The 13056-nt window shown below is 43.5% G+C and overlaps 1 protein-coding gene across 1 annotated transcript in view; it reads right to left on the minus strand.

Annotated features, from left to right (window-relative positions):
* Positions 1-9502: 9502 nt before the first annotated feature.
* The window catches only part of fam20ca (FAM20C golgi associated secretory pathway kinase a), a 69654-nt gene continuing 66100 nt past the window's right edge, over positions 9503-13056 (minus strand). Inside the window, exons 9-10 of the mRNA XM_072694139.1 lie at positions 12904-12963; positions 9503-12252 (exon numbers count right to left, since the gene is read on the minus strand). Of these exons, the coding sequence (XP_072550240.1) occupies positions 11982-12252; positions 12904-12963 (331 nt within the window). The 3' untranslated portion in view covers positions 9503-11981. The remainder of the gene's footprint in view (positions 12253-12903; positions 12964-13056) is intronic.

Raw genomic sequence — 13056 nt, forward strand, 5'->3', positions numbered from 1 at the left:
ATACTGCAATGTAATCAAGAGCCCTCTTAGTGGAACCAATGCTGCAGATTCTGTTTGGTGAACAACAGCCCACATCTAGCGGTCGAATGAATGCGATCCATCTCAAATTTGACCAAAACCATCTGGATGTTTGACAATGCTTCCGAGAAAATGTTCCATGGACAGATGAGAACAAATGCAGAATGCTATGTTTGGAGAAAAAAAATCACTGCACACCAACACCAAGCTGAGCGCAACTGTGAAGCACGGTGGAGGGAGCCTCATGGTTTTAACAGGAGAATGTAAGGAAGGCAGACCTCAAGCTGAAGAGAAGTTGGGTAATGCAACAGGACAATGACCTAAAGTGCTTCATTAAAAAAGCACTCAGAGCTAAAACATTCAGAATGCTGAACTGCATTATAAGTGGGCAGGGCTGAATTGCAGTCGGCTGAAGAGGCGGAGATATGTAATGTTAATGAAATACATAGACTATATATGAACTGGTACTTGATCAGATCTGCTAGTTCAACATTTTCATTTTTCTTATTTTACTGGCCACTCTCACTGTTTAAAAAAAATGAACCATTCATACTCATGACCTCAAGCTGAAGAGACATTGGGTAATGCAACACGACAATGACCCAAAGCACACAAGTAAAAAAGGTTTTAAAAAGTTATGTTAGCAGTCTCTATAAAAGCAGATGTTTTGGCAGTTTGCTTGTGTGGCCTAGTGTGGAGCATTTACCGGCATGTTAACACAATGCCATGGATAGAAAGACATCAGCAATGATCTTAGAGAAGCAATTGATGCTGTCCATCAATCTGGAAAGGGTTATAAGGCTGCTTCCAAACAATCATTTCACTACAGTGAGAAAGATTATTCACAAGTGGAAAACATTTAAGACAGTTCCGTTAAGCTCTGAGAAATTGCAAAAAAAAACACCAATGGCTACATCTCAGACTCTACAGGCCTCAGTTTGCATGTTAAATATTCAACTGGCTTGTTTGGAATGGCTTGTAGAGGTTGTAGAGGCTTGGTTTGTAGAAGGGTTGCCAGAATAAAGCCTCTTCTTTCTAAAAAGAACATAACAGTACAGCTAAAGTTCGCAAAGATGCGTCTGAGCAAACCACAAGACGTCTGGAACAATGTCCTTTGTACAGACGAGACCAAAGTAAAGATTTTTGGCCACACTGCACAGTGCCATGTTTGGTGAAAACCAAACACAATATATTAGCACAAACACCCCATAACAACTGTCAAGCAAGGTGGTGGAGGGGTACATTTGCAGCCAAAGAAACTGGGCAGCTTGCAGTCATTGAGTTGATCATTAACTCCTCTGTATACCAATTTATACCCATTTAGAGTTAAATATGCTTTAGCTGCTATTTAACAGCTAAAGCTTGGCTGGAATTGGGTCATGCATCAGGACAATGATCCCAAGCACACTAGCCAATATACAACAGAATGGCTAAAAAAGAAAAGAAGTAAGGTGTTGGGATGGCCCAGTCAAAGTCCAGACCTCAGCCTGACTGAAAAGCTGTGGCGAGACCTTAAGAGAGGTGTGCAAAAAAGAATGCTCATGACCCTCAATGAACCGAAGCAGCTCTGTAAGGAAGAGTGGGCCAAAGTGCTGTTCAACTAAGGTTGTGTTTACCTCATTTTAAGACCTGCGAAGAACCTGGTATATGTTTTTCATGTCTTTCATGTCCTGATCCGTAAATCTACAGAATTCAAAGAGGGTATATTTTGTTTTTCACATAACAGTATAAGACAAATGAGATGTTCTAGGCAGAGAAATGTAGGTGAGTTTGTACCTGTGACATCAGATAAGCAGTGGTTTCAGGCTGTAGGTCCTCAAAGGTCTTTCAAATACTTAGACTATAGTCTGGTACCCGATCAGACCTGCTCCTTCAGCTTCTTTTTATCTTCTCCCTGCCTCTGAATTTTTCGTTTGAACTGACGAAATCTACTCACCTGTCCTTCAGCTGAGCTGCCGCCTCTCTTGAAGAAATTCTGAATATCCATCCACAGGCTGAGGAACTGCGAGATACAAAATTGGGTCATTATCAACACTGAATAATTTTTCTGACATTAACTTACTAAAAAACAACCTATTACTAATATGATTGTTCAATAACAAAGACACATACGATAACAATTGATGTCAATAACAATATTTATTTATACGACTAGAAGATGAGCCGTAACTCGTATAACTCGTATTTATGAGATGAAAGCCTATAAACGGCATCACAAAGCCTACTGATCTCATCTACTGATGGGACACCCGGATTTGTAGATGAGCCCGGACTTTCCGAGTTGGGCCCCATCAATAAAGAAAATGCTAATAGCTGTATTTTCAGTTGGCTGTATTTAAGTTATTTAGCAGCAACCCATGAACACTGTGGTCTACAATACATTCATTTGGACCAATTTTCAGATGTGAACATTAACCTTTAAGGCCGTTCTGCTGTTTCAGAGAGGCTACCGTAGTAAATAAAGCTTACAGGTGCCCTACAATGGAGAACTGGGTTTCCTTGGCAAAGCTGAATAGATTTTGGTACATGGAAGCCACAAACACACAAAAATCCAGCTCAAGCGCTATGCTGGTAAACAAGCTGGTTAAGCAGCTCTCGACCAGCGTAGTGTCCGCTGCATTTGATTTTGGTGATGCTGGTCAAGCTAATCCACCAGCTTGGTCACGTTGGTCTTGCTGGTGAACCAGCTAGTCAATCAGCATGGTCATACATACTGGTTGTTTAGCTTGGTTTATGCCCTATGCTGGTCAAGAGCTAAGCAAATCAACCAGCTTAACCTTCTGGCCAAACTGTCTTTTTTTCAGCAGGGAGCATAAACCTTCAATGCTGTTGTTTCCTCTTACAAAAGCCCCCAGACTAAAGCCCCCTGATTGCCAACCACGTGAAGCACGTTTGGAGAAGGGCCAAACACAGCAAGAGCTGCTGCAGGTATCTGCACTAGCCATGTGCTAGGCTAAAAGCTAACCGTAACGGACCTTGATACAACCTCTTCAGCTAGCTAACCGCTTACCCCTGCCGACAGGGCCCTGAGAGGACCTGGCTAGGCGGCTGTGGGCCATGTCGGTGCTGTAAAGCAGCCAATAAAATCAGGGCTCATCTTTTTTTTTTTTTTAGCTAATTAACGTGCTTCATTCTGATGCAAAATAACTGGGCTTTTAATAGATGTGTAGAACAGCGCCTGAGCATTTTCACCCCATTTTTCACGCCAAGTCACATACTTAGCTACTATTTATAATCACTGCTTAAATGGATACTTTGGCACCTTTAAGCAGTTAGTGCTAGATAGCGTCCTACAGCAGTCAGCTCGAGCTCTCCACCGCGTTTCACAAAGAAACATCACTGCAGTGGAGAGGTCGGATGGTGTAGGTGGTCTTGTGAACGCTTCTCGACATACTGTGTGTGTGTGTGTGTGCTCGGGATGCAGCAGAGAAGTGAGCGCGCAGCGATTAAAAACGGCTCCCCCCATGTTGTTGTTTTCCCCTCGCTCAGCTCGTAGGTGCCCGGATAAAGGGAGACGGGTGGGGTAATGAGCAGCGCGACCTTGCGGGGGTTTTTACGCAAAAAAGAGGGGTTAGCTGGGGTCACCCGCTCTGACTGGCATACGCGATCACCGAAGAGGAAAGGTACGGTGTGTGTGTATGTTCGTGTGTGTGTGTGTGTGTGTGTAAGCGGGGGGAGGATGCTCACTGTTGCCATGGAGACGAGCTAGGACGGTGGTCAGCGGCCAGAGAAGGCTGTTAGCAGAGGAGATGAAATACTAATAAAGAACCGGAAAGGTTACAGACGCGGACATGCATGAAAATGGGACCGGCAGGGAAGGGAGAACGCTGCCCCGTTTTCCGAGCACTTCTCGAGCTCCGAGAACTGCGTGTTTGTCCTCTTCCCTGCTGCCGTCGACCTTAAAGCCCCGTAAAAAACGGACAGAAACGGGGACAGACTCTGGGAACGAGGCGTAGCAAGCTAGTTAGCTAATTTAGGAAGGCGAATATTATCTATATTAGATAATTATAACTATTATAAACACAAGCTCGTATTATTATCATTATATATTAGCTATGTTTGTATGATGTGTATCGCTAATGGTCGAGCCGTGGGTCATTCAGAGGTGGTAGATAAAGCTCCGTGTTTACATGGGCAGGGTCGAATAACACACTCACTGCGCCATCTAGTGGCGGTGAGGGTGAACTGACCACAGCAGGGCGCTCGGAGGGATTTCCACGGTCTGAATCTCGCCTCTGCAAATCCCTCGCTAGCGTCTTCCGCTCACTTCCAGTCACGTGTTCGGTCTGCAGATTATAGATTATAAGGAGACTGGCAGCCATTTCTGAGCGTGGTTCATCTCCTGGTTTGTATCGTCTCAGCATTTAAACCGTAGAGGTGTGGACTCAGGTGGGGACCGTGTCAAGCAGCGAAGAGTGAGCTTCTAGCGCCATCGTGTGGGCGCAGCTCTCCCTCCTGTGTCTAATTGATGTTACGTGATCCCTGTATGTTTACTTCGGTATATATTCGGGTTTTACGCAGCAAGTCTGCCAGGTAGCCAAACATGCCGTCTGTGTATCAGGAGCCAAACCTTCAAAGTCAAAGCAAGCAGTTAGTGAAGATACAGATTTTCCCAAAAATAAATTTACAGAAGAAGCGCAATGTTTTTAATGTGAGATTTTGTTCATATTTTTTGTTAAAAAATATTTTAGCATATATATATATATATATTTATAATTTATATATATATGTTCTTAAACAAAAATTATATAATAATAGAAATGTCGTTTTTTTACATTTTAAAAATGAACCTTTTTCATTTGCATTATTTATTTATTATTTTTATAATTTTATTATTTATTATATATATATATTTTGGTTCGTTTGGCCCACCGCAAACATTGCATTCTCTTTTCTCTGGTAAAAGCAGGTACTCAGTAAGTTGTTACTGCGCTCTATTCAGCCCACTGCTGCATTTCAACCACAAGCTATTTGTGGAAGATCATGCTCTTGCTTTCTGGCCTCCTGTCTGTGATCATTTCACTCAATTTGGGATGGTCTCAAATAATCTTTCAGCTTTCATCATGGACTTCCATCCATCAGCAGTGTTCTTAAAAGGTTCCAGGAAGGTGAGCCTGAAACGTTACAGAAATGATGATCCAGGAACGTCCTGAAAGCAGGTGTGTGGTTTACATCAGAACGATTCTTGACAAAAACGAACATTATGGAAACATCTTGAGTGGCTTTGCAAAATTAAAAAAATGCCATGAATAATATACAGTACAATCAAAAAAACATTTAATGAAAACATTTAATACAATCATATTTAAGGAATGTCATGCAAACATTTTCCAAACGTTTTCTAAATTATCTGAATTTACACTGAAAATAAACAAAAAAGTTTAAGCAATGAACTTGCATTACTTTCTGAAATATGCCAGACTTACTCACTGTGGTGGTGATACATTACATGGACAAAAGTTTTGGGACACACCTATTAATCATTGAATTCAGGCAGTTCATTCAGTCCCAAGAGGTTAGTGTATTAGGACCTGATTTTGCACCAGACTCTGAATATGTTTAACCTTGCAGAACCTCATGGTCAGAGAGCACTCTCGCTGGGCTTGGAAGCTGCAGGGGTCAAGAGGTGGGCCTCATCAGAGTGAACATGATGTACCATCTACTAACCAAACTTTTCCAGCTGGGCAAGAGAGCCATAATTAGGCAAAACAATCCAGAGATAGATTTATTAACTGCTGTAGATTCTGCAGAACACCACCTACCCTCCACCCACCCCCACAAGATCTCACCTTCATTAAAAAAGTTGTCTCTTAGGTAAAGTAAAACATTTATAGGAAATGTGTAGGCAAACATAAACTGTTCACAAAACTCTACAGCTTATTACCCAGCCTATGAAATGTCAGTGTCGTGACTGGAAGTGTTTTTTTTCACCTGATCTGCAAGCGTATTTATCTGATGTCAATAGGTCAGTAAAGGAAGCGTAGGATAGCATGCATCATGTTTAATGAATGCTGACGTGTTCATTCTGTAAGTACATACACACCACTTCCAGCCTTAATGTGCATCTTCCATTATCATACACCATCTCTAGGTGTCAATATTCACTAGCTCGCAGCCCCTTTAGCTGTTAACATGTAAATATGCCTCATAAATAATATTAATCAAAAACTACACAATCACGCCACCTGTTTCCCTCATGAATATGCATGGCCTGTTTATGCTTTAATTTATCATTGTCACAGCATGCACTCCTCAAATCCGATAACCAAACAACACCGTAGAATTAAGCAGGCAATTTGGAATTCTAACATATGTGTTGTTAATGTTTTGCATCGCCACCCACTCGCCTGCAAATTAACTTCAGATTCCTAAGTGAATTCATATGCGGTGGAAGGAAGTGAAACATTTGTCATCTGGAGAAAGCAGGGCCTTCTCGCTGCGAACCTTACGAATGAGATGCAGATTGGTCAAGTTGGGGCGTTCTGCAGTACTTAGTTTCAGTATAATGGGTTTTAACAGAAATGAAAATACATGATAGACCATGTAGACAAAAGTATTGGGACACATCTTTTAATCAGAATGTTAAAATGAACCCATCCAGTTGTTTGGTGTGAAATGCTAGAAAAAAACAAAAACAAACAGATTTAGAATTACTCACAATAGTGGTGATAAACTATTTGGACAAAAGTTTTGGGACACACCTCTTTATCATTGAATTCAGGCGATTCATTCAGTCCCTAAGGGGTTTAGGACATTAATTGATATCAGACTCTGAATATATAGAGTGTACGCCTCTGTTTAACCTTGCTGAACCTCATGGTCAATGAGCACTCTCGCCGGGTTTGGAAGCAGCAGGGGTCAAGAGGTAGGGCACATCAATATGAACATGATGCACACGTCTGGATTCATGATCTCTGAAGGCAGTCAGGCTATTTACTTTCTTCAGTACATTTTATCAGGCCTAGTTGACTCACCTAGTGGTGATGCACTATATGGACAGAAATATTGGGACACACCTCTTAATCATTGAATTCAGGTTTCATTCAGTCTCATTGGCACAGGTGTATAAAATCAAGCCCCTACCGATGCTTAAGAGATGAGCCTTTACAAACACTTGTGAAAGACTGAATCCCCTCGTGGTACTGTGATAGGATGACAGCGTTGCAGCAACAAGTCAGTTCTGTGAGTCAACTGTGAGCAGCTGCAAAGAGGGGACCAATTCCATATTAATGCCTATGGATTTAGAATGGGATGTCATTAAAACTCTGGTAGGTGTAATGTGTAGGTGTTCCAATATTTTTGTCCATATAGTGTACCAGACATTGCTGGATTTGAACATATTACCTGGTGCCTGATAGTTTGGGAAAGGTTGGCACCTTCTCAAATAATCTTCATAATACATATAATAGCAGAGATGATTCATTTGATCGTTGGCCAAGCTATTGCTTTAAAGTAGCATTATGCAAAAATTTTAATTTTTTTTTGCTTCTGAGCTCCCCCTACAGTTGTGGAGTGTAATACAAATTGTCCTCATAAGGACATCTAGGTATAAACATGCATTTCTGGACAAGCTAAGAGACACAGAACCGTCGTCTGAAGTGAAAGAAGGATTTTTTACAAATAGATCTCAGATTTTTCGGTGTTACTCAGTTCTTCCTCCACTGGATGCTATTTTTAAAGGCACAATTGCTGTGTAATGTTGCTTTACGCATGTTTGAGCTTGTAGCATGCCTATTCACAGGTGGACTGACCATAAATGAAAAAAATTGAAGTCAAGTCAGGGTTAATTTGTCATTTGCACAAGATGTCAGGACATTCATTGGTTGAAAAGCTTGTGGTGAGGCTCAGGTAATACCTCTGCAGGAGGACAGTACCAATAGCCTAAATGTACAGAAGCAAATATACTACATGTGCATGTACTAATTATACACCGAACACACAGAAGGTAGAGGGTCCTACTGCTATATACAGACATCCACCTCGACAGTTTCATATTTCATCTATCATCAACAATGCAGTCAGGTCAAGAGGAGCTTGAGGTGCCTTAACTTCAGAAAAGCAGACAAGATCCTGAAGAAACAGATCCTGCTTTTTTATATTCAAGGACCGAAAGAGCTCCCACAGGTCTCTGCTTTGTGTACAGTGCGACTCTTGCCTCAACCTGTCCAGGTGCACTGTTGCCTGGAGACGGTAGATGACATTTCAGGTCTAATCAATCAAATGAGGAGTTACATAAGACAGATCTCACTCATGGGAAACGTTCTCTTCACCATCAAGCCAGACGGAGGCACTTAGAGCATCTAGAACTGCTTGTGGCAAACATGCTTTAAGAAATGAGCCACAGGAAATCCAGATGTTGTTAGCTACTCTTCCCAGAGCAGGAATTCATTGAAGAGTTGTGGTCAGCCACCTGGTGGCCAAAACAATGTAGTGCAAGTGGGACCGGGGCTGGATCTAGCAGCAGGTGAAGTGTACACTTACTTGTCAATGGGTGGTTCATCGGGGGATGTGCTTGTGTGAAGAACCCTTTTAGAGGTTACAGAGCCTCCACATCATGTTCAGGTTCTAGACCAAGGGTTTTGCTACAGCTGTACGACCGACTGAAGGGTGCAATCCTGCATTAGCAATTTTGCTCCGATACATCCCTTTTCCAGTTAAGGTCACAGTGATACTGTTGTCTCTGCTGGTAGTCAGCTGAAAGACAAACTCCATTCTGAGCAGAGGATAAAGCAGCAGAGGTGTGTGTGAGTGAGAGAGAGAGAGAGAGAGAGAGAGAGAGAGAGAGAGAGAAAGTGATGGAGGGGTTTAAGGATTAGCGCATTAGGAAATGATTTTGGATCAGACACCTCATGGCTCTGAATATATAGAGTGTACGCCTCTGTTTAACCTTGCTGAACCTCATGGTCAGAGAGCACTCTCGCTGGGTTTGGAAGCAGCAGGGGTCAAAAGGTAGGGCACATCAGAATGAACATGATGTGCACTTCTGGACTTACAGTCTCCGAAGGCAGTCAGGCTATTTACTTTCCTCAGTACATTTGTATCAGGCCTAGGTGAGTCGGCCTAATAGAAGTAGTATCAGATCAGTATCAGTATCAGATTATTAAAAATGATTGGAAGTACAAAGCTACTGTTGCTAACAAGCAAGCTTATACCCCACATATAAGGCTAAATATATGCCCAAACCATCAAACACCCTTCACAAGTTCCTTCAAAGCTGTTGAGCCATCAGCGAAAGACTTTCATGCAGTGTCAGAAACCAGTCTATACATTAGCTTCCGCTACTTCTTAGCTAGCGTCACAATTTCAGTGCAAAACCGAAGAAGCATAAATTAGACACCAGACATGTCCTGGCTAACACTACATTCGGTGCAATTCCGACAGTTCCTTTTACGGACAATCAACAGCTTGGCAAGGAACTGCAGAGGTAGTTCTGGTCTCTGCTGCTGTACTGCACACTCACAAAAAAGTTCAACAACAGCTTCGCTTCATTTATTGCACACTTTTATCATTTTGCAAACAAGTTGTCACAGTAACAATGCATAAGAGAGAGAGAGAGAGAGAGAGAGAAAACAGAAGCATTTTGGCTGTTGACAGCAGCCTCTTGGATCCTACGTACAGTATTTATAGATATGTACACATACACAATGAAAGAGCAGGGAGATATTCCAGCCCGACTGGCCTCCAAAAGCCCAGCGTGATTGTTCCTTCTCCCTGCTGAGAAACTCCACCACGATACCCCACCTCTGGCTTTGGGAGGGTCCGGATCAAAGTCCAGAACACGAGGGGGGGGCTTCGCATGTCCGTTTGTGACGAATCCCGAAACATTCAAGTATCTCTAGCATTGCACAGGCACTGAGTTAACACGGAAACACACACATACACACGCGCCAGCTTTTCATTTCGTGCCGGCGCAACTCGATGGTCAAATCATACTGGTTTTGATACAGTTCGGATGCTACTCAGAAACGGGGACTTCATGAAGCGCGTGAAGAGTGCAAAAAACAACGCAGAGTTTACAGTTTTGCACGAATGCATCGTCCTTAGACTTAAATAAATTATAAAGTGAAGCTTGCAAACAGAACACGCAAGTGCACTGAGTGTCTTGCAATAGCTTGATGCTTTCAATGAAAAGTTGGCGTGGGTCAGCAAGAGTCAGCTGCTCCTGTGGAAATGGTAAAGGCACTCACTTGCCTTTTTTGGCCGTAGTTGAGAAGATGAAGAAGACCACTGGGAACTGGAGATGCTGAGACGGTTTCGGCTCGTGTAAAATGTGCAGTTACACATGGTAGTAAAAATGAGCCTTGGAGTGAAATTACTGCAATAACTAGGACACAAGTTCTTCAGTATTTAAAAAATATTCCAGTAATTTCCAGTAACAACTGTAGCGAACAGGCCTTTTGCTTTATCGTACAAAAAAAAAAAACCAAAAAACCGAAAACTCACAAAGGCTTTATATACAGTGGGGCAGAACTGTGTCTTTCTGCTTAATAATTTCTAAATGGCAGAGTGAACCCAGGAGAGACACTGAAGTGCAGACGAAACAATGGATGCTAAAGGAACTGGCCTGCGTTGCAGTTTCAGGGGTCAGCTGTTGTAGTGTTTCCGTCAGTCAAACTATATACCGTCCTTGATTTGTTATCTGCAATCGCAGCATAGGCAGCGAGAGTGCCCCCGCTGAGGCAGATCAGTGATCAGATAGCCCCCTGTGTTAGTGGAGAAGTGCTTGCGCTTGCGTGTGCGGAAGCGGTGACGCTACCCGCGCCGGGAGAACAGGTGCGTTCAGCATGGGGTCGCAGACGGCAGGCAGAGCCCAGGCTGCTTAAACAAAAACACCAATCAGAGTCATTCTCCACTCCTCCTACCAAGAGTAACCTTCTGAATAACATCAAATGACGTGCGCACTCTGCTGCTGAATAAACCGAAATGAAAGATGAGCTCGCATCATGGGGAAAAAAAAGAAATAAAAAAAAGAAAGAACCTCTCGATGTTGTATTGCACAATATCCAATTTACGGAAAAAGTCTGTGAAAGGTGCCGAAAGCAACCGGAGGCCAGGAAAAGCAAATCAGGTCAGGCTCGGAGAGTTGGGTAAGAGTCTTCGCAGGAGAAGTACCGCACTGCAGTACTCCTCTTAAAGCTTCAATATGCCCTTATGCAAAAAAGATCTCACACAGAGCAACGGCAGCAGTCGGCTACATACAAAACAAACAGTAGCCGCAGAAGTATGTATAAGTCTTGTGTTAACTGGACCACACTCCGCATTCTCCCGCTATCTAATGTCTCTCTATCCCACCGGCACATCAGCACTTAAAAAAATGGCACTTTGAATTTACACTTTTGCGCTTAAAGATAGCCACGGCATCCATGTTACATTCCCTTCGTTTGCAACCATTGGCCACATTTAAACATGCAAATTTCAACTGCCATTGTTTCCAGTGAGCTGTGCCCTCAACGTTCCTCAGTATACTGAAATAACTCTGAACCATAAATAGGCAAGAATGAATAAATTATTTCGGAATGACCCACTCTGGAACAAAAGCAGGATGTGGCAAAACCGTGAGTCCTGCAGGCTTTGTCACAGATACAAAATGCAAGCATTGGACTTTAAAGACTTCAAAAAAACAAATAAACAAAAAAAAAACATAAAAACAAACAATTAATACAGTTCCAGGTACTCATGGATACCATCAAAGGAGAAAGTAAGTGGACCTCTTTTCCGTAATTCCGCTGGTCTAAAGCCTCTTTCAAAAAAAGCACTACACATGGACACGTATGCGGGGCAGTTGGAGTCGGAGGCGTTTGTGGAGAGTCTCGGAATTCACTGAATTCAAAGCTGCGGCTCGAGCATGAGCCTGAGGCTCATGGCAGGGCGTGTCCCGGCAAGGCCGAGACTGTGGGTGTGGGAGGGAGGGGGGGGAGTTCAGGGGAGCGGGGCTCTGTGCCTCCCGGTTTCCGGAGCCCCTACTACCTGGCCCTGGAGGCCTGATGGAGCAGGGGGGCAGCTGCCGGCTGGGGCTCCAGGTCGTCTTCCACCACGGCGGAGTAGCCCTCCTTTTCCACGCACTCGGCAAGAACGTTGAGGGCCAGGCGCAGGCGGCGGTCCAGAGCCTGCAGGTGTGGCTTGATGAGGATGGGGGCGAGGCGGTCCCGCAGGAGAGACTCCTCCATCAGAGAGCTCAGCTGGTATTCCTCCTTAGCCAGCAGCTGCAGCCGCAGGTAGGTGGACCTTCTCACCCTGAAGAAGTGAAGAGGGAAGGAGAGGAGAAGATTGAGTGAGAAAGGTAGAGAGGCAGAGTGAAGAGCAAGGGAAAAAAGAAAGGGTGGGAAACAAAAAAGACATATGAAGAGAATTTAGCTACTTTAAGTTGCACCCTTTGCTGACACAGATGTGCAAATGCACAAACACAGAGAGCTTGTCTAGTTCCTGTAGAGACGTATGGGCAAATAGAATAGGAGTCAGGAGCCAGGCATGGGCTAGAGGGGTATAAAGTTTGAGCTGTGGAGCAGTAGAACTGTGTTCTCTGCAATGAGGATACTCCACCCAGAACCTTTGGCCTGAGTCGAGGAGTTGGGGATGAGGTGGGGTGACCTGACCTCACTAGCGCTTGTGTTGCTGAATGCAATCAAAACCTCACATCAATGCTTCAAAATCTGGACAGTAGATACATTAACTCCAATCAAAGCAGGATAAACTCTTTTTTCAAACCCTTGATTTCGGATGAATGAACAACGAATGAGCAGGTGTCCTAATAGTTTTGTCCACATATAATGTAAAACTAAAGACGTCTGGACACCAAACATGTCTTAGCTGATTGGTTGCATTTGGGGTAAGAGGAACATTGTGAATATGCACACAGAAGCAAAAGAATGAGACGAGGAGTCTTACCTGCAGCACTGGCTCAAAGGCACCAGGATGGACATTTCGTCATGTGAGTGTTTTCCAAACCTGTGGGATGTGAAAGATTCAGACAGCTCAGACTTGGTGGGTGAGGCCTACACAGGCCCATTGCCGTATACAGTACAAGAGACAGTCATTAGT

This window comes from Salminus brasiliensis, chromosome 12 (assembly GCF_030463535.1).
Source record: "Salminus brasiliensis chromosome 12, fSalBra1.hap2, whole genome shotgun sequence".
NCBI classification, from domain to species: Eukaryota; Metazoa; Chordata; class Actinopteri; order Characiformes; family Bryconidae; genus Salminus; species Salminus brasiliensis.